General features: G+C 49.4%; 1 protein-coding gene across 4 annotated transcripts in view; it reads left to right on the top strand.

Annotated features, from left to right (window-relative positions):
- The window catches only part of Arhgef7 (Rho guanine nucleotide exchange factor 7), a 106,116-nt gene that overhangs the window by 7,907 nt on the left and 77,589 nt on the right, over nucleotides 1–20,620 (top strand). For 3 of the 4 annotated variants that reach the window (XM_057752168.1, XM_057752165.1, XM_057752167.1), the window contains exon 2: nucleotides 18,825–18,911. The exons of the other annotated variant lie outside the window; for it this stretch is intronic. In XM_057752168.1, the coding sequence (XP_057608151.1) occupies nucleotides 18,825–18,911 (87 nt within the window). The remainder of the gene's footprint in view (nucleotides 1–18,824; nucleotides 18,912–20,620) is intronic. 4 annotated transcript variants of the gene reach the window in all.

Genomic DNA, 20,620 nt, shown 5'->3' with positions numbered 1-20,620 from the left:
ACCTGCTGGGCTGAGGAGCCACTGTTCTGACCCTGAAGCTAGAAGCTAGGGTGTGACCCCAGAACCACCCAAAGCCAGAAACAATGTTTTATTCTTAAGTGGGATAGACTCTGATAACCTTTCTTTTTTGGGGGGGGGGGAGTTTGTTGCCTTCCTCCCTTTCCCTGGACAGACCACTGTCATTTTGGGGCAGAGCATAAGGCTCAGCTCCAGGGCCCTGTACATCTGCTGGGTGCACAGCTGCAGGCTGTGTGAGGGCTGAGCTGCTGCCGCTCAGGCTTCCCTGGTCCAGTTTCCTGCAGGCTAAAGGCCAAAAGTCACAGATGGGAGGGGAGGCAGGCAGCTCTGGCTGTTCTGCAGAGAGAGGCCTCCAGGCTGCTGTGGCCTCCTGCTGTTCAGGCCTTACTCTCTCCTCCCTCACTGTGGTCCGGTCAGGAGACAGTTTCCAGCCATTGCCCTGAGGTTCTCTTGCGCTCTCAACCAGGCCGATGCTGCTCATTTGCTTTGGTCCTGCGGCCAGAGCAATGGGATGGACAAAGTCCCTCCCAAATGCGCTTCTTTAAATTAATCCAGGGGCTGGAGAGGTGGCACAGTGGGCAACGTGCTTGCTATGTGCACAGAATGACCCGAGTTCAGACCTGCAGTGATACAGTAAATATGGTAAAAACAAGGTGGGGCTTGTCTGTAGTCCCAGGGCTGAGTCAGGGTTGGAGACAAGAGGTTCTGTGGAGCTCCGAGGTCAGTAAGAGACCCTGTCACAAAAAAATAATGATTGAGGAAGACAGCCAGTGCTGACCTCTGGCTGACCTCCCTCCACCACACGCACGCTCGCGCGCGCGCGCGCGCACACACACACACACACACACACACGCGTTTGTGCCTTCGGGATCACACTTCAGGGACAGCATAGTAGACCTGCTCCGTTCTTTGGCGTAGAGTGTTTGAGCCCTAGTGTGAAGGGTACCGATGTCACCCAGCCCAGATGTCCTCTTACACAGTCAGGTTAACCGAGGGTCATCGCAGAGGGTTGGGTATATTTGTGAATTTCAGTCTCAGGAAAATTGCTCACACTGGAGTCTGAGTAAATGGTGCCCACAGGACTATGCTGGGAGGGGCTCCCGTGTAAGAGAGAGGACAACTTCTCAGGACACAAAGTAAGGACGGATGTGGTTGACTTAGGAAGCGACTTTAATTCCCCAGCCCTCTCTGCAACCAGTGTTTACATCGGGATGACTTAGGCCCAGAGATGGTCTTGACTTCTTCATCTGAACCTGGCCTTGATGTGTGGCCGGCTGGATGACGGTAACATCTGGTGCTGGCGCCGAGCCCGGGCATCAGTAGTTCTGTGCTCATCCACTCTTGTGGACTCTGACCTACTGTGAAGACAAGTCACATGGAAAAGAACTTAGCAGTTCTCACCGAGGTCGCCCCATCCCTCTAGGGCCAGTGAGATAGCTGGTCCATGCAGAGCAGACATCTGGGTGTGATAGAGGCTGTCAAGGCTACCTGCAAGGTGCAGCCTGGGGATGTGGCCCAGCTGCTAGTATTTCTCTAGCGTGTCTGAAGCTTTGGGCTCCATCCTCAGCACCACATAAAACTGGGTGTGGTCATGCACAAGGAATGTGGAGGCGGGATGGTTAGAAATTTAGGGTCATCCTCAGTTACATAGCACGTTTGATGCCAGCCTAAGCTACAGGAGCCCCTGTCTCAAAAAAACCAACTAAAACCAAACCCTTTGATTAGGAGTTCAGATTTTCAGAGAACACCAGTTTCCTTTTGAGCACTTGACAGAAGAGTGACCTTGCCAGCCACTTTGAGCAAGAGTGTCACAATAATCGTGACAGAAAAGGAGGAACTTGGGAAGGAGGTTTCAGGTTTTACGGCTTGTGCCCGCAGGCTCACAGGAGGAGGGTGAGGCTCCATCCCAGCTGCCCTGATTTCTCCTGAGCCATCTCCCCGCGGTGTTGAAGAGCTTGCTTTACTTAAGATCTGTGATGTATAATTAATCTTAAGAACGCCGGTGCTGGTCACAGGGTTTTCCTACACAGCTCATGCTCTCATTTGAAAACAGGCTTTCTCCATAGCGTGTGGTGACACTGCCAGACTCTGCCACGGAGACCGCATGTTCCGTGGACAGGAGAATGGATCAGTGTCTTCCAGACGCCACCAACAGGTGACAAGTTGAAGGAGGGTGGGAGCTCCTCTTTGTTATGTCCACGGACTCGGCCACGCTGGGTCAGCTCTCCAAGGATGGAGCAGAGCTTCCTCCTGGGCTCCTGATTGTGGGCAATGCTTGGGTGGACGCAGCACGGCCGAAGGCACAGGAGGGTCTCCAGGTGTCTGTGATGGAGCTAATGGAGCTTCTACTTGAAGAGACTAGAGGAAGTCTCGACTCACCCCAGAGCAGTGAGGAGGAGCAGAATGGGAATCCATGAAATACCAAAGCCCCACAGAAAACCAGGAAAGCCAGAAGCTGCACCCGTGAAGCAGAGTCCACAGGTGGGGATGTGTTGGCAGTGAGCTGCCAGGAGGGGAGCCTCCTCAGTGGATTCTGTTTCCTTGCCAGTAAATTCTACAGCTCAGAGGAAGTGGACACATCCCTTGGGAAGCACAAACTTCCAAAGCTAACTCAAGAGGAAATCAATAACCTAAGTAGTCCTTTATCTAGTGTAGAAATTAGATTTGGAGGGGAAAACACCTCCCTTAGAGAAAATCCCAGGCCAGGTCATTTCCCAAGAGCACTTGCTGAGTGTTGAGGAGGACAACAATGCCACTTTTGCACGACGTCTTCTAGAACTTAGAAATGAGGAATATTTTCCACACTGTCCCTGGCAGTCAACCTTATCCCGAGGACAAACTTGATGACGGCCTTCATGAACTTAGGGGTAAAGCTTCAAAAATTAGTCTGTTGAGAACTGGAGAGATAGCTCAGTGGTTAAGAACACTGGCTGGTCTTCCAGGGGCCCCAGGTTTGATTCCCAGCACCTACATAGTAGCTCATAACTGGTTCTAACTGAAGTCCCAGGAGATCTGGTACTCTTCTAGCCTCTGCAGGCACAGTATGCACACGGTACACACACATGCAGACAAAACAACCAGGTGCACTTAAAGGAAAAATTAGTCTATCAGCATTACATGAAAATGGTACCGTTCGGGCTGGAGAGATGGCTCAGTGGTTAAGAGCATTGCCTGCTCTTCCAGAGGACCTGAGTTCAATTCCCAGCAACCACATAGTGACTCACAACCATCTGTAATGAGATCTGGCGCCCTCTTCTGGCATACATGGAGGCAGAATGTTGTATACATAATAAATAAATAAAATCTTGAAAGAAAGAAAGAAAGAAAGAAAGAAAGAAAATGGTACCATTCTTTACCAAGGGGGATCAGTCTCAAGAATTGTGTTGATTTCTCAGTTGAAAATCTATCAATATATTCGATTATGTTGACAAACTACAAAAGAAAAACGCAGGGTTGTCTCAGGTGATGCAGAGACTCATCAGGACCATGTAGCACCCATCCCCGAGACATTCTGTCACTGACTCAGATGAGGAAGAAAAGTCACCCAGCACGCTGAAGTGGCCGCTGTAGAATTCACAGCCATGGGTGTGCCCAGGAGTGAGATGGGACCTCCTCAAGATTGGGAGCCAGACTGGGACACAGCTGTTCCCACCTCTGCTCAGTCTTGCCCCAGATGTCTGAGAGGCAGAGAAACTGAAGTGCCGTAAGAAGGTAGGATTTCCTTTCTACGCAGCCCCCACAGTACACAGCTGTCCAGGTAGATAAGCAAATGCATGCCACTGCACAGCAAACAAACACGTGGCCTTAGCAGGATCTCTAGAAAACGCTTGCATTCCTGCGTATCGGCAAAAAGACTTGAGGCTGAAATAAAAACTACCAGTTGCCACAGTAAAAGGGAAAAGAAAGGAAAACAAAAGAGCGAATTTGGCTGATCAATCTGAGAAAGGAAGATCCGTGTCCTCGCTGACGCTGCCCATGGATGCTTCGGCAAGCTGCACAGGATACTCCGTCTCCTTCTGTGAGGGAAGCGGGACTTGAACTCACCACACTGGCTGCTTCCTACTTTTGAGCCTCCCTGTGAATGTCTATGCGTGGAATTTTGAAGTCTGAGGATGACTGACGTACCGAATGTATTCACGGGAGGGGGAGTAACTGCGGAGAGCCTCCCTATTGGTTTGTTTGTTTCTCACCAAACCCTGCCTGAGTGCTTACTGTGTTCCGAGAACTGGGGAGGAGAATAAAGTCGAGGAAACGATGTGAGTTGACTGAACTGCGAAGGAGCAACGTGCTCTGATGGCAGGAGACAGATTTCCAAATACGGGCAGCACCAGGACCTGACTGACCCTTGGCAGATGGGACCGAGGATGCTTAGGGAAGGCTATAGTGTAACAGTGATATTTGAGTTGAGCCCTGGCAGATGGCGGCTATATGGAGGAGGGGATGCATGGGCTGGATAGAGGTTCTGCTTGGCCTGGGGTAAGAGTAGTGAGTGACCTGGTTCCTACACTTGTGCATGGATGGTTTAGGACTGAAGCGAAAGTCTCAGAGGGCTAGAATAGGAAGACAGCAGAGGGCCTGGTGGGCCAGTTGTTCTCAAGACTTTGGGCCATGACTGGTTAAGTGTTTAGAAAATGCTACTTTGCTTAGAGGGTTGAAAACACGGGCAGCTGTTAGAGCTGGCGTGGGGGCTGCTAAGGAGAGGAAGCTGGAGTGGGGCAGAGAGGGTGACAAGGGAGAATGGTGGCGGGTTCTATGCAGAATACCTGGGAGAGGCCTTTGCCATCCCTCCTGCTCTCTGGAAACTCAGCAGGAGAAAGGGTTTTGTCTCTGAGGAAGCCTGGGTGTGAGTCCTGGCTGGTCCATGGAGGTCACGAGTACGGTACGGAGCATGGTGTAGAGGTGTCTGTGGAGTGCTGGAGGTGTGGGGGACAGTGACCAGCTATTATTAGAGAATCGCAGTTTAGAGAAGGCTTGCAACTGTAGGCAGGTGATATTGAATTGGCAGTGTGAAGAAGATGGTGACTAGACAATGCCCAGGAGACCAGGAGACAAGGGACGTGGCTTGCAAGGCACATTAGGCGAAGGCAGAATGACAGGAAGGTTGATGAAGCCCAGTGATGCTGGGATGTTGGGGTTTGCTACCTACAGACTCATCACCGTGAGGGAAGGATCCCCCACTTGTGACCACCCAATGTCAGCAGGACTGGCTAGGGCCACCCAGGTTAAAGTTCTCCCCTTATCTTGGTGACCTTAGCCAAGGCCCTGTGGTGATAGTGGGCTGACAGGGAGAGAGGAGGCTGCTGGGCTTGAAGGATGGAGGGGGAGTTGCAGAATATGACAGCCTCACTGAGCAAGAGTTCAAAGAGCTGGATGCCTGTGGAGAGGCTGGATGTGGGGTGCAGGAATTTACAGTAGTTTTGGGGGACCCAACTGGAGGTCCCGTCATTATAAACTTTATTGGGAATTTGGTACAAGAGTGGACCTTCAGGCATGGCTTTTCTCCACTTAAGAGCTCTAGCAAGCCGTACTTACCTAGGACGAGTTTCTTTGAAACCTCAGCGTTTAAAGTCTGTTCTTTTCTTCACAGTGAAAGAGTCCCTGGGTTAGGTCCAGCTGAGCTGTGTTGAGTGCAAACAGTTGCATCTTGGGAATGCTCAGGATTGCCACCTCCAGCTCATAAGGACATCAGCATTGGGTCTTAACTTACGAGGCAATGACATTGTGACTCTGCAGTGTGTGCCTTGTGGCTGATACTTTGAAGTCCAGATCTGGGATCAGTCAGGCATTTCAGGGTGCCAGTGCAGCATTTCCACCAAGTTCAGGTTCAAGTCGAGGGTCATTTGTTATCATTTCGTCTCCCCATGGATTCTCAAGCCTTGTCTCTCTTTTCATGGCACAACCCTGTAGGAGGAAGGCTGCTTGTTGGTTCCCAAAACAATCACATAGAAACTGTATTAATTAAATCATTGTGTGGCCCATTAGCTCTAGCTTCTTATTGGCCAACTCTTAGATATTAATTTAACCCATCTCCATTAATCTGTCTATTGCCACGTGGCAGTGGCTTACCGGCAAAGTTTCGGTGTCTGTCTCCGGAGGGGCTATGTGTCTTCTCTCTGACTCCACCTCCTTTCTCCCAGCAACCTGTTTATTTCCCCCCAGCTCTGTTTCCTTATAGCTCTGCTATAGGCCCAAAGCAGTTCTTTTATTAACCAACGATATTCACAGCATTCAGAGAGGAATCCCACATCCCATAATATATCATCATGGCAGTCAGGGAGGGAAATGAGCTGAGGGTTGTTTGTCGAACCAGCACGGCTGAATTCCATGCAATCAGTATAAGCAATTTTCTCAGGGATTATTCTTCCATTTGAAAGCATTAACACTAGTGTGATTCGACAGATTCAGCTGTGTAGGTAGATTCTCCTAATGGGGTTTTGGGGGCAAATGAACACACCCTGCGAAGGGTCTGATTGTGGTTCGTACCACTCTACCAGTCAGCTTTGCTCCCCGTGACAAGTTCCTGTTTGTGATGTGTCGCCAGGCTTCTTATCTGTCCTCCACCTCTAGGGACACGAGGGTGGTCATCCTTGCTCTGGGCTGCCCTGGTTTTCTGCAGGTCCACCAAGCCCGAGACTCTCTGGAGGTCACCCCATCTGCTCTGTTGGAAATCCATGAACAAAGACACTAGACAGTGCCTCTCCCATCGTCCCACAGGAGAACACCGTCATGCAGAGGACGATCAGGTGCCGTTTAGCCTTAGCTGTGGTCAGCGTGGACATTCTTTTGGGGGCCTTGTGAAGATCCTGTGGTCAGTTTTTGTCTACTGAGATGATTCTATAGAGCCATGTCTGGGGAATTCCAAGAGGGGCATCGTGAGGAGCCTGACTTTGAGAAACAACAGACGAGAAAGACCATCTCAGCACAGAAGCCAGACTGCAGAATGAGGAACCAGTGGAGATTACAGATCTGAAGAAAGAAACACTGAAGCAAATCTCCCAGCGTGGGCTCAGAAGTGGAGCCAAGGCGACTGAAGGCAGAATTGCCTAACCGAGGCCACGTCTGCAGGTGTCTCAGTGTGACAGAGAATGTGGCCTGAGGGGAGATGAGAGAGTAGCCAGGCTGTCCCCTCCTAGAGATGCCGTGAGCTGAGCGGGTACTGGGGAGCAGATGCCCAGGGCAGCGTGGGCAGATGTCCTGCCCGCCTCTCCCTCTCTCTCTGTGTCTGCCTCTGGTCCAGCCTGCCTCTGTGGCTCTTCATTGCTACTGTCTAAATCCACATCTCTCTCCTGCTGTCTTGTACTCTTTCTGGTCTCTGAAATGGCAGACTTGAGGTCTGCATGGAGACCCCCACCTGGAACTCAGCGTGGTGAGATATGCAGCCCCCAGGGCAGCCACATACAGTGCCAGCGACAGGAGCTGGACCAGGCCAGGTGATCAGGCCAGTTGGCAGGGGACCCTGCAAGGAGCCAGCGATTTTCCTCAGTGATAGTCGGACGAGCGCTGAAACCATAGCTCCCTTGTTGGCGCAGGCTGCAGCCATGCCTGGATGCACCTGCAGGAAATGGAGCCCCAGACCCAGTGCGGGCATGGGTCGTGTGACAGAACTTTTCCTGGGGAGACACAACATCCACGTCTACAGCTGAAGATAGGAAGCCCGCAACAGACCAGAGTACGAATACTCCTGACGTCTAAGTTGGTGAACCAGGCAGTTTATTGTGGCTCCTTACAGGAGTAGAAACGACTCAAAGACAGCAGCATCACCAAAGCCCACCCCACATGGGTGACAGCTCACAAAAGCTGGAACCTGGAGCACACTGCACAGCCAGCTCAACAGGTCGGAGTGTGTCCTTTCCAGGTGGTTCAGTTAGTCCAGACCTCTTCCAGGCATTAGTTTTTTTCCTTTGCAGTTTGGCTTCTCCAAGGGTCTTCTTTGCAGCTTGAGTCCACATATCTGAGGGGGACTCTTAGGTTGGTTTTTTTGTTTTTGTTTTTGTTTTTGTTTTTCGAGACAGGGTTTCTCTGTGGTTTTGGAGCCTGTCCTGGAACTAGCTCTTGTAGACCAGGCTGGTCTCGAACTCACAGAGATCCGCCTACCTCTGCCTCCCAAGTGCTGGGATTAAAAGCGTGCGCCACCACCGCCCGGCTTTTTTTTTTTTTTTTAAGATTTATTTATTTCTTACATATATGCATACATAATGTTCTGCCTGCATGTATGCCTTCAGGCCAGAAGAGGGCACCAGATCTCATTATAGATGGTTGTAAGCCACTGCGTGGTTGCTAGGAATTGAAGTCAGGTTCTTTGACTTCAGGTTCTTAAGTGCTCTTAACTGCTGAGCATCTCTCCAGCCCGACTCTCAGTTTTTTATTGCTTATTCTGGCAGGGAAGGGCTTGGTGAATCTGGTCAGTTTCAGGAACTTCCTGAAGCTATTTTGAGTTATCTACCTTCTGTTTAAGGAGCTTCCCTGCAGGATGGAGTGTTTCAGCCTCAGAGGAAACTTGCACAACCGCATGCCTGAGAGCTGGGAAACCGGGGACAGCAGCCTCCAGCGAAAAGCATGCCTGTCACTACGGATGAGGTGGCGGTCTTTAGACAAAACCAAGGGGTTGGTTCATTCTGTGCGTCATTTGCCGTAGAGTTGTGTTTCCGAGGAGATAGTTTAAGGATGCTTTAATGCTTACGTCAGAATGGTTTTGGTGAACCCACCGCTGAGCCTCCGTTGCCCGGTTCCGTCATAGCTGCTGGGTGCGGGTGCACACTGATGTCTAGACAATGACAGAGTCACCCAAGCACGTGTTTCTCAGGCTCTGGGCCATCAGTGTCACATTTGGGGGCTGTAGTCAAGTGGATTGTGCTATTTAGAAGCTTTTAGACACAGGTCAGCTGAAAAAATACATAATGTGCCTGTATTCTGTTCAGTTGTATTTGTCCCTGTGGTACGTTGAATGAGAATGGCCCCACGGTCTCACGTATTTGAATGTTTGGTTCCCAGCTGGTGGACTGTTGAGGGAGAATTAGGAGGGGTGTCCTTATTGGAGGGGGTGTTGTCACTGGGGGTGGCGGTGAGATTTGAGGTTCAGTAATCTGACTTGGGGAGAAGATGATAGCTCTCAGCTACTGTTCCAGCACCATGCTCCCCACCATGCTGGCCATGGACCCTAACCCTCTGAGACTGCATGCAAGCCCCTCCCACCAAATGCCTTCTTTCGTAAACTGCCTTGGCCGTGGTGTGTCTTCAGATCAACAGAATAGTAACTAAGATAGTCCCCCAGACTGTTTATTTGTGCTGATGGAGCTTAGACTGTAGAGTGCATGGAGATACCCTGTAAAGTCCCTGCATCACATGTTTACCAGTGACCAGTGTTAAGGAGGAAAACGGAACACGGAAGAGAGGGAGAGAGAGGGGAGGGGGAGAGGGAGAGCAGGGAGTGTGGGTAACAGGGCAGTTTGCACCAGGAAGTCGGGGTAGCTGTTCCTGAGATGTGTCATTTGAACAGAAACTTGTCTGGATTCCCTAGAGGAGAGTGATGTGGCAGACAGGATAGTCAGCCTAAAGGTCTTAAAGTAGCAGGGGCCTGGTCAGGCCCAGGAAGAGCAGGGCCAGCCTGAGTACACAGCAGCTGGCTGATGTCATCGAGGTGGGAGCCTGAACTGACCACACCAGCTGGAGGGGCCGGCTGTGATCAGACCTTTTCAGATCTGTTTGAGGCTTCCAGAAACGTTGAGCAGAAAGTACAGAGAGTTCCTATTGTCTCCCTTTGTTCCCCACAGCCTTCTCCATCTCAGCATCTCCTGTAGGCTTGATGCAAGCCGACAGCCAACATCAAATTAAATGGAGAGAAACTCAAAGCGATTCCACTAAAATCAGGAGCTTACAAGGCTTGTCCGGTCCATTTCTCTCCAATTTAGTACTTGAAGTTCTAGCTAGAGCAGTAAGACAACTGAAGGAGATCAAGGGGATACAAATTGGAAAGGAAGAAGTCAAAGAATCACCATTAACAGATGATATAATAGTATATATACATAAACAACCCCAAAAATTCTACCAGGGAACTCTTACAGCTGATGAACACCTTCAGTGAAGTGGATACAATATAAACTCAAAAAAGATATTATAGGTCTCCTAAATATATATATAAATGGGCTGAGAAAATATTAGGGAAACAACACCCTTCCCAATAGTCACCGATAATATAAAATATCTTGGGATAACTCTAACCAAGCAAGTGAAAGACTTGTATGACAAGAACTTCAGTTGTTTGAAGAAAGAAATTGAAGAAGATATCAGAAGTTTGGAAAGATCTCCCATGCTCATGGATAGGTAGGATTAACATAGTAAAAATGACAACCTTACCAAAAGCAATTTACAGATTCAGTACACTCCCCATGTAAATCCCAACGCAATTCTTTACAGACTTTGAAAGAGCAATACTCAACTTCATATGGAAAAACAAAAAACCCAGGATAACTAAAACAATATTAAAAATAAAAGAACTTCAGGAGGTCTCACCATCCCTCATTTTAAGTCATACTACAGAGCTATAGTAAAAACAAACAAACAAAAAAAAGCCCTCATTGGTATAAAAACATTGGTATTGGTATAAAAACAGACATGTTGAGTGATGGAATTGAAGTTGGATTGAAGACCCCCCCAAATGTAGACCACACACTCCTATAGACACTTTTTCTTTTCTTTTCTTTTCTTTTCTTTTCTTTTCTTTTCTTTTCTTTTCTTTTCTTTTCTTTTCTTTTCTTTTCTTTCTTTCTTTCTTTCTTTCTTTCTTTCTTTCTTTCTTTCTTTCTTTCTTTCTTTCTTTTAACAAAGAAGCCAGAAATATACAATGGAAAAGAGAAAGTGTCTTCCACAAACGATGCGTGTCTAACTGGAGCTATTCTCTAATTGCTGAGTTTTTAAGAGTTCCTCGTATACTTAGGATATCGATCTTTTGCTATTTTATGGGTTTGAGTGCTTTGTCTGCGTAGACGTCTGTACATCACTTGTGTGCAGTGCCTTCAGAGGTCAGAGAGGGTATTGGATCTCTTGGAACTGGAGTTACAGATGGTTGTGAGCTGCCATGAAGGTGCTGGGACTCAAACCTCGGTTCTCTTCCAGAGCAGCCAGTGCTTTCAATGCTGAGACATCCCTCCAACCCCAGGGTATAGGTCTTTGATTGGATGCAAGTTTTGCAAATGCCTTCTCCAGCCTGTGGCTTGTCTTTCATTCTCCTTAAGGATCTGGCTTTTTCTTTATGTGCTGTGGGTTCTTTGAAGAATTCTGGGCAGAGGGTTGAAGTTGGTGACAGTCAAGTGATAAGCAAGGGATGTCTCAGTAATGGAAACATGGTCAGAAGAAACGGCCCGTGTGTGCCCTGGCAACCTTATTCTTTAAACTGAACTTTTTTGGTTTTTTCAAGACAGGGTTTCTCTGTGTAACAGCCTTGGCTCTCCTGGAATTCATTTTATAGACCAGGCTGGCCTCAAACTCACAGATTTGCATGCCTCTGCCTCCGAGTTGCTGGGATTAAAGGTGCGGGCTTTTAATTAAACTGCGTGGGATCAACTTCATTTTTAACCAATGAAGGTCAATTTTTCTAAGTGCGTTTCTGGAAAAATCAGCCCTCTAGGATGCTTCCCGTCGGGTTCTCTCCCAGCTGTGCCCTTCTTACTTCAGACACGCTGTGCTGACCTGAGGTTCAGGAGCCAGTGGTCTTTAATCAGTCCTTTGTCACCCCTGACACTAGTGAAGTCCCAGCTGGCCTTGGTTCTGTCCTGCAAGGGGCGGGGGGGTTCATTTCCAAGCATGCCAGGCCAGTGTCACTTCCCACCTGTCTCATCCTGGCCTTCCTCCGGGATAGGGCCCCTCAGCTATTTATAGAGATATGCTTTACTTCACACACCCTCAGCTGTTGCCAGCTCCTGGTCAGCCATCTTTCTGAGGACCTCTGTGGATCTCAGTGTCTCTTGTCTGTTGCATGCCTGGCCCTTCAAAGTCCCTGTGAGCAAAGGCACAATGAGGTTGCCTCCTTGGATGCTGAAGGTACTCTGAGCATGGCAAATACGGCTCTGACAGGCCTTGCCCTTCTCCCTAGTTCCCTATGCCTTGCTAAAAACTGTTAGATTACATTCCTAAAACTAGCCACCAAAGTCTAGTCCCTTATTTTGCCACTTCCTTCTCTTGAGGCTGACTACCAAGAGCCCCCTTTCACTCACCTAATTAACATGCCCAATTAAAGTTAAGGGCCTCATCTTAACATGGGCTTTCCCCTTGTACCTTTATAACCTGCCATTTGCATAGGGCCATGTCTGTCTTCTCTCTATCTGCAGAGACAGCCCCTTGTCTGCTCCCTCTCCCTTGTTTCCTCCTCCTTCTCCCTCATCCTCTGTCTCCTGTTTTTGTCTATAATTCCCTCTCCTCTGTCGCTCTGGGGCAAACAAATCTCCTTTGTGCTGAGAACTTGGTCTTGGGGGGGGGGGTCCTGAGCTGATATCAATCCTTTCAGATGTGACTTTCCGATGTCTACTTGCTATAAATGAAGCTTCTTGAGCAATTTCAAAACATGTGCAACACCCCATCTCTCCCCCCTCACATATACACACACACAATCATAATGATGATAATAAATGCAAAGACGGTTATTCGTCTAGCAGGAATGGGAACAAATGAAGGAGTCTGTGGGAATCCCCTGCTATGAGATAATGGCGGGACAGTCCTTCAGAGCAAGTGTGAGTAGCCGAGGCAAACCACATGACACCAAACACTGTTGAGGATGGCTGAGGACAAGGTGTTTGCCTGCCCTGGTGTGCTTGACCAAGGGGTCGTTGGGTTACTGGTGAGATGTGTCTGCACGCTTAGTCCCTTCACTTTCTTGGAGTTTCCCAGCAGGCTAAGTGAGCTTGTGTTATCTTTTCCATCACTGTGACAAACAAAGTCAATCCTAGTGATGAAGGGTTTGTTTTGGTCTGCAGTTTAAGGCCACAGTTCCTCGTGGTGCGGACGTTATGCGAGCAGGAGCCCTTTGGCTGTGGTGGTCAGAGCAGAAGGCGGCTGGTCACACTGTGTCTGCAGTCAGGAAGTAGGGAGATGGATGTGGGTTTTCCTTTTCCCCTCCCCCTCTTTTTACTCAGTCTGACATCTCAGACTGGTACTGCACATGTTCAAGGTGGGTGTCTTCTCACCTCAGGGTAGCCTTTGTGGAAACACCTCTCTGTATATGTCCAGAGGTTTGAATAGTGAGTGAATCTAAATGTCATCAAGTTGACAAACCAGGTTAATCACCACAACATCTTTCTCTAAGTGGCCATGGCTTTGTACTATAGATCACAAGGAGACTTAGAAGGTTTATCAGTGCCACTTTAAGATACCATAAGAAAGAGAAGAAATAGACATTAAAGGACCCCAAATAGCATAGACATGGAGGAAGGAAGTAGGGGCTGGAGGATGCTTCAGAGGTTCAGAGTGCTCACTGCTCTTGCAGAGGACCCAGATTTGTTCTCCAGCACCCACACAGCCATCTGTAACTCCAGTTCCAAGGTATCCTGATACCCTCCGTCCTGTGAGAGCACTGTACACACAGGATGCATATAAACTTATGTAGGCACACACTCATACACACCAATTAAACAAATGCACCCTTTAAAACAGAGGAAGCAGTCAGCCTCTTAGGTGCCCATATGCCATCCCATCACTTATGGGCATCCACTAAGCCACGCCCACAAGGACAGATGACAAGATAGGACTACTCAGTATGAGCAGCCTCATTCAAGGGAAGCCTCTGACCACAGACTTGGTTTGACCTATGACTCCTCTCAGCTTTTCTGCCTAAAAATTTCTGAATGAACAAGAGTGGCTTCCACGGAGGAGTGGAGTGACCCCTCACAATGGCTTATCTGGCCACATGGACCTTAAGGTAGGAAACTGTCCTTCCCAAATATCTTTCACTTGACAGTTTACACTCTGTGCACTGTTTACATAGCATGTCTGTGAGAATGCTCTTCTGAGTCATGTGATCAGTGTTTTATCTTTAAATATTTTCTTATCCATTTTTGGCATGCCTAGTGGTAGCCAGCTCTCTGAGGGGCTGGACATGCTGTAGGGTTGGGGGAACCAGGTCACTCTGAATGTGGCTAACTTAAGCAGCGTGCAATGGTTCATCCCCCAGTGTGTCACATCTCTGGCTTTTCTGAGTTAGGGTGGGACTGGAGGCTGTGTGTTTCTCTCTGCTATCACTCGCTTTAGTCTGGCCAGTTTTATACAATCGGAAAAGATTTAGTCTTCCTGATGGTGGAGGTAGCATTCCATCTGGGAACCGAGATTTGAAATATATTGGGAACAAAAAGCAAAAGAAAAATTACATTATGAAAGGCTCACACTTTTCCCAATAAACTTTCTTGCCACAGCACATATTTTTGGGAAGGACTTTATTGGTAGTTAGCCACCAAATCTCGGAGCTCTCCACTCACTGGCTTTGCAGTGGAATTGGGAGAATGGTCTGTAGACTGCCTGGAGCCCTACTCACATGCAGTTCACCCATGCTGTGCCGGAGGGGAAGCAGAGAGGGATGGGAGGAGTGGGACCCTGATGCAGCCTAGCTGGGCTAACAGGGCAGCTGCAGGGATGGAGTAGTGAGCTGGAAAGTATGAAACGAACTCCAGAGGTAAACGCAGGGTTCCCTTCTCAGTCTGGAGTGACAGATCTGCTCCACAAGAATCCTTCCCTGTGTGGCGTGGCTTTGTACTTGAAGGCAGTTTATGACGGGGAAGGCGTGCTGACCTGAGGGAAGGGTGGCAGGTTGGGGTTGTCACTGTCCACTCCCTAGTTTATTTAGTGATGAGGTACAGTAAGTGCACAGTCAGAAGAAGGCTCTGCCTTGCATTCCTGGGGGCACAGCTGTGGGCACCGCTTGCAGGTAATGCATGTTTTCCTGGGCACTCACACACAACTCTATCAGAAAACTGAGTGCTGTCCACACAGTACGCTCTGCTTCTTGTTGGTTATATAAAGACGGTTAGGGTTGGGGGTAAAGGCCTTGCTCTGTACCCCAGTCTAACCTTAAACTAAATCTTCTGCCCCTCCCTCCTGTGCTGCCGCCACAGGCTTCAGCGTCACTGCACTGTCTCAGGTGCTGTGTGGTGGCCCATCTTACGGAAGCACCATAGTGTCTACTGATTTTGTTTTCTGGTTATCTGTTTCCAGCGGCCACCGGAAGCTCTCCAGTTAGGGTCTTTGGAGAAAACGGGCTACATTAGACAAATAAGGCTGGAAGAGCCCGTTTGTGAAGTGAGTACCTAAGAGGCCATTACTCCCCTAGGCCTGTAGGGACAATGGGAAGCAGGGTTCCTGGAGTGAGCATGAAATAAACTCCAGAGCTGGGCTTCAAAATTCCCAGCATGTGGTGTGAATGCTTAGCAAGAGGCTCTCAGGGATGGGGACCCTGCGTTATGTTTGTTGATTCCTGGGTACCAATGTGATGTTACTAAGTGCAGAACTTGGGTGAGATGCTCCCAGTTCTGTCACCTAGCACCAGTACATCATGGAGCCAGTGCCACCACTGTCCATTTCCTGCCAGGACCTCCACTGGCTGAACCCCCTCAAGGTCAGAGAGCAGGGCCTGAGAGACACATTGCTGGCTGATGAAGCCTGCAGCAGAGAGCTTGAGGCAGGGCGTGTCACCTCTGAGTGAAATAAGAGCTCCTTCCCTCTGCTGTTTTGTCCAGCTTCCCCTCAGGAAGGTTTCTGCACTCACTTCAACCCACACGATTAAGTTATTAGGTTCACAGGTGCTCATCGGCTATTTACTGAGAGATGGCAGTGGCTTGGCATTAGGGCTGAATGTCTGGCAGAGCTGAGGTGTGCTCCAGCAGGTCCTGCCCTTTGGTGGAAGGCACAGAGAAACAGGGCTCAGAGAAGTGATCTTCCCCACTGGGTGCAAGATTATTGATGACGGAGCGGGACCTTTGCTCTGGAGTTGGGAGCTTTAGGGAGCCTCAGTGACTCTCCATGTCGGAGAAAACGGGACATTCCTTCTCCGGCAGCTTAATTCACTCTCTAGGTCCTGGTCCTGGTGTCCTGAGCACCTCGCAGGAACTTCAGGCCTCTGGCAGTTCCTATGACCAAGTGTTCTGGGTATCAGAGTCAGGTAGGGGCTTTGTGCAGTGAGAACCCCTAGACCGGGAAAGCTGTGTAATGGGTTGTTGCTGTGGCAGCATGGGCAACTTTTTCCTTTGATCTTGGTTGCTCAGGCAGCAAGTCCCCTGGCTGCTCACTGCCTGTCCTGCCTTCTCATACAGCTTGCTCACAAACGCTTCAAACACTGTCCAACTCTCTGTCTGAGGCAGCTGCCTTTGCTGGCACTTTGTTGAGACTATAGGGGAGGGGGCTGGCTGCCCCCAGCCAGAAGCAGCTGGTGAAGAGTGGAGGAGACTCTGGACAGCTGCAGAGGTTCTGGACTCTGGTTTCAGCATTACTTGGTGGCCAGTTTTAATATCAGACACACTTGAACCAAATATTGAGCATAAAAGCCATTTCTTTGGAAACCAGAGGTTTCGAGATGATTTCTGATTAGCTCCTGGTAAAAAGCTTGCAAGTTATTATCGTGGAGAATCTGGATGTGACCAGGGCAGAGCAAGCGGTTAGGTCTCTTGTTCTGGAGTGCACGCAGAGCCCTTTGCTTGGTGGCCTTGCTTAGGAAACAAACGGCTGTGAACATTTTTATTTATTTATTTATTTTTTTAAATATTTATTTTTTTGCCGGGCGGTGGTGGCGCACGCCTTTAATCCCAGCACTTGGGAGGCAGAGGTAGGCGGATCTCTGTGAGTTCGAGACCAGCCTGGTCTACAAGAGCTAGTTCCAGGACAGGCTCCAAAGCCACAGAGAAACCCTGTCTCGAAAAACCAAAAAAAAAAAAAAAAAAAAAATATTTATTTTTTTTATTTATTATGTATATAGTATTCTGTCTGCAGGTCAGAAGAGGTCACCAGACCTCATTATAGATGGTTATGAGCCACCATGTGGTTGCTGGGATTTGAACTCAAGACCTTTGGAAGAGCAGGCAATGCTCTTGACCACTGAGCCATCTCTCCAGCCCCCGGGTGTGAACATTCTTACTTGGGGCTTTTTGTGGATATGTTTTCTCCTGGGGAAACAACTTTCAGACTCACAATGTTATCTAATCATTTTTATTGGTCATCATCTCAAGGATCCACATTTTGCTGCTTTTCCTTCTTCTCCATAGCTTCATCAGGCACATTCGATATTGGCTTAGCGCATTCTGGAACAGCCTGGTCCAGCGACACATCTCTGCTTTCTGTGTGGACATTCTGTATTGTTCACTCACAGACAACAGCACTGTAACTCACGCCCAATCTAACGTAGACTTTTTCTTCTTCTGTAAAACACGTCACTATCCCTGTGACCTTCTGGACTCTGGTAGCACGTTAGCATGTTTGGAGGCATTAAAACAGTGAAGCTGCCAGCTAAAGTACGTAAGCAGACAAACATGGCACTAGACGTGAAAAAATGGCATTTGCTCACAGTTTGAGAATTAAAGCAAGCGAGCATGGCTCTGCTCATTTGGAGCAGGGAATGCGCACAGAAAGCAACTTGTCAATGAGAATGTGCTGCATTTTCGACTTTATGGATGGGTCTCCTGCAAAAGAAAACAAACAAACGAAGACAATGTGGAGAGCCTTTTGTTCCTAAGAACATTTCGGCTGAGGGACTCATCACTTGGTATTTCTGAACACTGGCAATTTTTACCCAAGCACTTTGCAGAGACCACTGTATTCCCGAGAGAAGTGGATGGAGGTTGTGACTTCTTATAAAAAACCATCTTGAGTATTTTCAGTGCGAAAATTCTGGATGATGATTTAAACACCAACATTTAATTCTTCTAATCCGCTTAAGAAAATCTTACTTTCTAAATCCTTAGATTTAAAAACGTTAAGAATTAGAAACCTTTTTGATGGATTTGAGTCTTCCTTCGATTGGTCATAGTCACGGGTTCTGCTCCTGTTTCCCTTGGTGCCAGGCACGGTAGGGTGCATAAGGTAACACATGTGGCAAGGGTGGCAGGATGCCGGCCACTGCTCAGGGTGCAGGCTAGGGACACCAGCCTTCTCCGATGCCTCACCCACACTAGCCTGCTATCATTCACATCATTCACAAATCACACGGCCTGTGCTTAGGAAGATGGCACTTTCGTGCCGACTTGCAGAATTCGTTGCCCGTTATTTTAAGCGATGGCTTTAGAATTAAAGCACACCTTCCAGGAGCCTAGGTCGGACAGGGCAGACGTCCTTTTAAACCTCCTTGGGGCTGCTGGAGCAGCAGAGGCAGAGTTCTGTACTTTGAGGACGAGGTCGGGAGGCGGCACACAAGGGATGGGAGCCCACCGTGGGGGAGAGGAGGTGGCGCGTGTGGGGTCGGAGCGGGGGTCTGGAGGAGGCAGGGCCGGAACAAGGCCAGGAGGTGGCGCGCGTGGTCGAGGAAGCCGGGCCAGGGAGTAGGGGGGCGCGCGTGAGGCGAAAGCCGGGCCTGGAGGGGCTGGAGGGGGTGGAGGGCGCGGGAGGCGGATGTGTGTGTGTGGGGGGTCGGGCGGGAAAGGGGGAGGGCGCGCGTGGGGGCCGGAGCAGGACTGGGGAAAACGTAGCGGCGGCGGAAGATTTCCGTACCCGCGGGGGCGCGGTTTGACGGCGTCACTTCCGGTGCGGGCGCACTTCCGGGTGCGGGCAGGGGGCGGAGATTGGTGCAGACCAAGGTAGGGAGCGGATGAGGCGTCCGGCCGGCTCAGCGACGCTGTGTGTTGCAGGTCTACCCGGAGCCGCGGAACGAGAGCGAGTGCCTGAGCAACATCCGCGAGTTCCTGCGCGCCTGCGGGGCGTCCCTGCGCCTGGAGGTGGGTGAGCGCGTGGCCGGGCCGGGCTGGGGCGGGGTAGGGGAGGCCGGGGTCAGGGCGAGCCGGGGGTCGGGTCGGGAGTCTCGGCGATTGTCGCTGTCTGGGGCGACCGCTCCTCCCCGCCGGCTCCCTGCCCGTGGTCCCGGGAAGCAGCGTCTCGATGTCTCCTCGTGGCCGGCGGGTGGATCCCACCACACCTTGTGATGGTTTCTACGAGAACGAGTGGGTTCTCTGGCTCGTGTGCAGGTGGCACACGTTGGTCATCCCCGCTGGCCGGCGACACCTGTCCAGTCCTGAAAGCTGCCTTTCGGAATTACCCAGCGTCGTATCCAGGTCGGACTCGGCCCTCAGTAGGTGGTCAGGCCAGGTCCAGGCTCAGAGGACGAGGGCCAAACCCCCTCCTGATCTCACGCCTTCGTCTGCTGCTCTGCAGGCCCGAAATTAGGCGGTTGCCTGGATTCTCGAACCGAAATGCTTACGTTAGAAAACTCATGAGGTTTGAGACTGGGGTTTGTAAAGCCTGCTTCTGGGGGTAACTCCTCGGGGTTGTCTTTTCCGTTCTGCTTGCTGCTTCGTGCTGAACACTCTTTGTGGTCGTTCAGTGGCCGCACTCCAGGGATGTCGCTCTTTCCTTATTTTTCTTCCTGGGCAGTGCCGTAGCTGTAGAAAACTGGCTTTGCTTTAGAGCGTTTGCTAGGAACGCTCAGGTGGATGAGCTTGCAGCCACTTCTGTGTTAAAATCTTGTTATCTCTGCAAGCTCACCGTGTGAAAGGGTGGTAATGCCACATGGCACCCCGACCCGGTGATGACCCAGTATAGATTTCCTTTCTGGGTAGGACAGTCTTCTGTTTTTCCTGGGAGGAATTGCAGAAGTCATCCCAATTACGTTTGGGAAGTGTATTTAATTGAAATTGGACATACAGCGATTTTTGGTGATTAAAGTGTCCCTGTTTTTATTAATTTATCTTTGATGTACTCGAGGAAATTGCTGCAGGTAATTGGGTAGTGGCTGAGATGATTTCAGAAAGCCTCACAGCTCTTTAAAGATGGGATATTGGCATCCTTCGGGTACCACCCTTGTCATTTTAATGAAACTTCCTTATTGGACTGGAGAGCACTTTTTACTTCATCTTGACCTTTGTCACGGGGGAGTTCATTCCCGCCACGCTCCCGGGTACCAGTGTAAATTGTAAGAAATCGCTGTAAAGGAATCGGACGTTACGTTCTTGTTTTCAACTTTCCGAAGGTGGGTTGCTGTGAGGACTTTATGGTTCTGAATTTGCCCAGAGATGCCTCACAGCCACACCTGGACCTGGCTCAGGCACCTAGAACATCACTTGAGACAAAGCAGGTCCTTGCTAAGCCTTAGTTACCGCGGGGATGAGCCTGAAGTTGCACTTGGGATAGCTAGTGAGTTTCCCCTTGATGGGGCAGGGAGGACCAATTATGTCATTCTGTGCTGACTTTGAAGAGTAAATATTTTTTTCCAGTTACTCAATAGTATAGTAGAGGAAAATACAAGATTCTTTCAAGGTCAATGTATCACACTTCAAATTTATAATTACCTCAGGAGATAATAAAAACAAAACAACATATGCAAAAACCCTAATTTTTTTTTTTTTTTTAAAGGAAGTTTCTGGAGAAAAGAATGGCTTTAACTCAGCCATCTGTTTGTAACTCTCTGAGGGCAGAGGCCTCTACAGGTAAA

This window comes from Chionomys nivalis, chromosome 20, assembly GCF_950005125.1.
Source record: "Chionomys nivalis chromosome 20, mChiNiv1.1, whole genome shotgun sequence".
Classification (NCBI taxonomy): domain Eukaryota; kingdom Metazoa; phylum Chordata; class Mammalia; order Rodentia; family Cricetidae; genus Chionomys; species Chionomys nivalis.
Note: the sequence above shows the minus strand (reverse complement) of the source record. Positions and strands in the feature narration are given on the sequence as shown.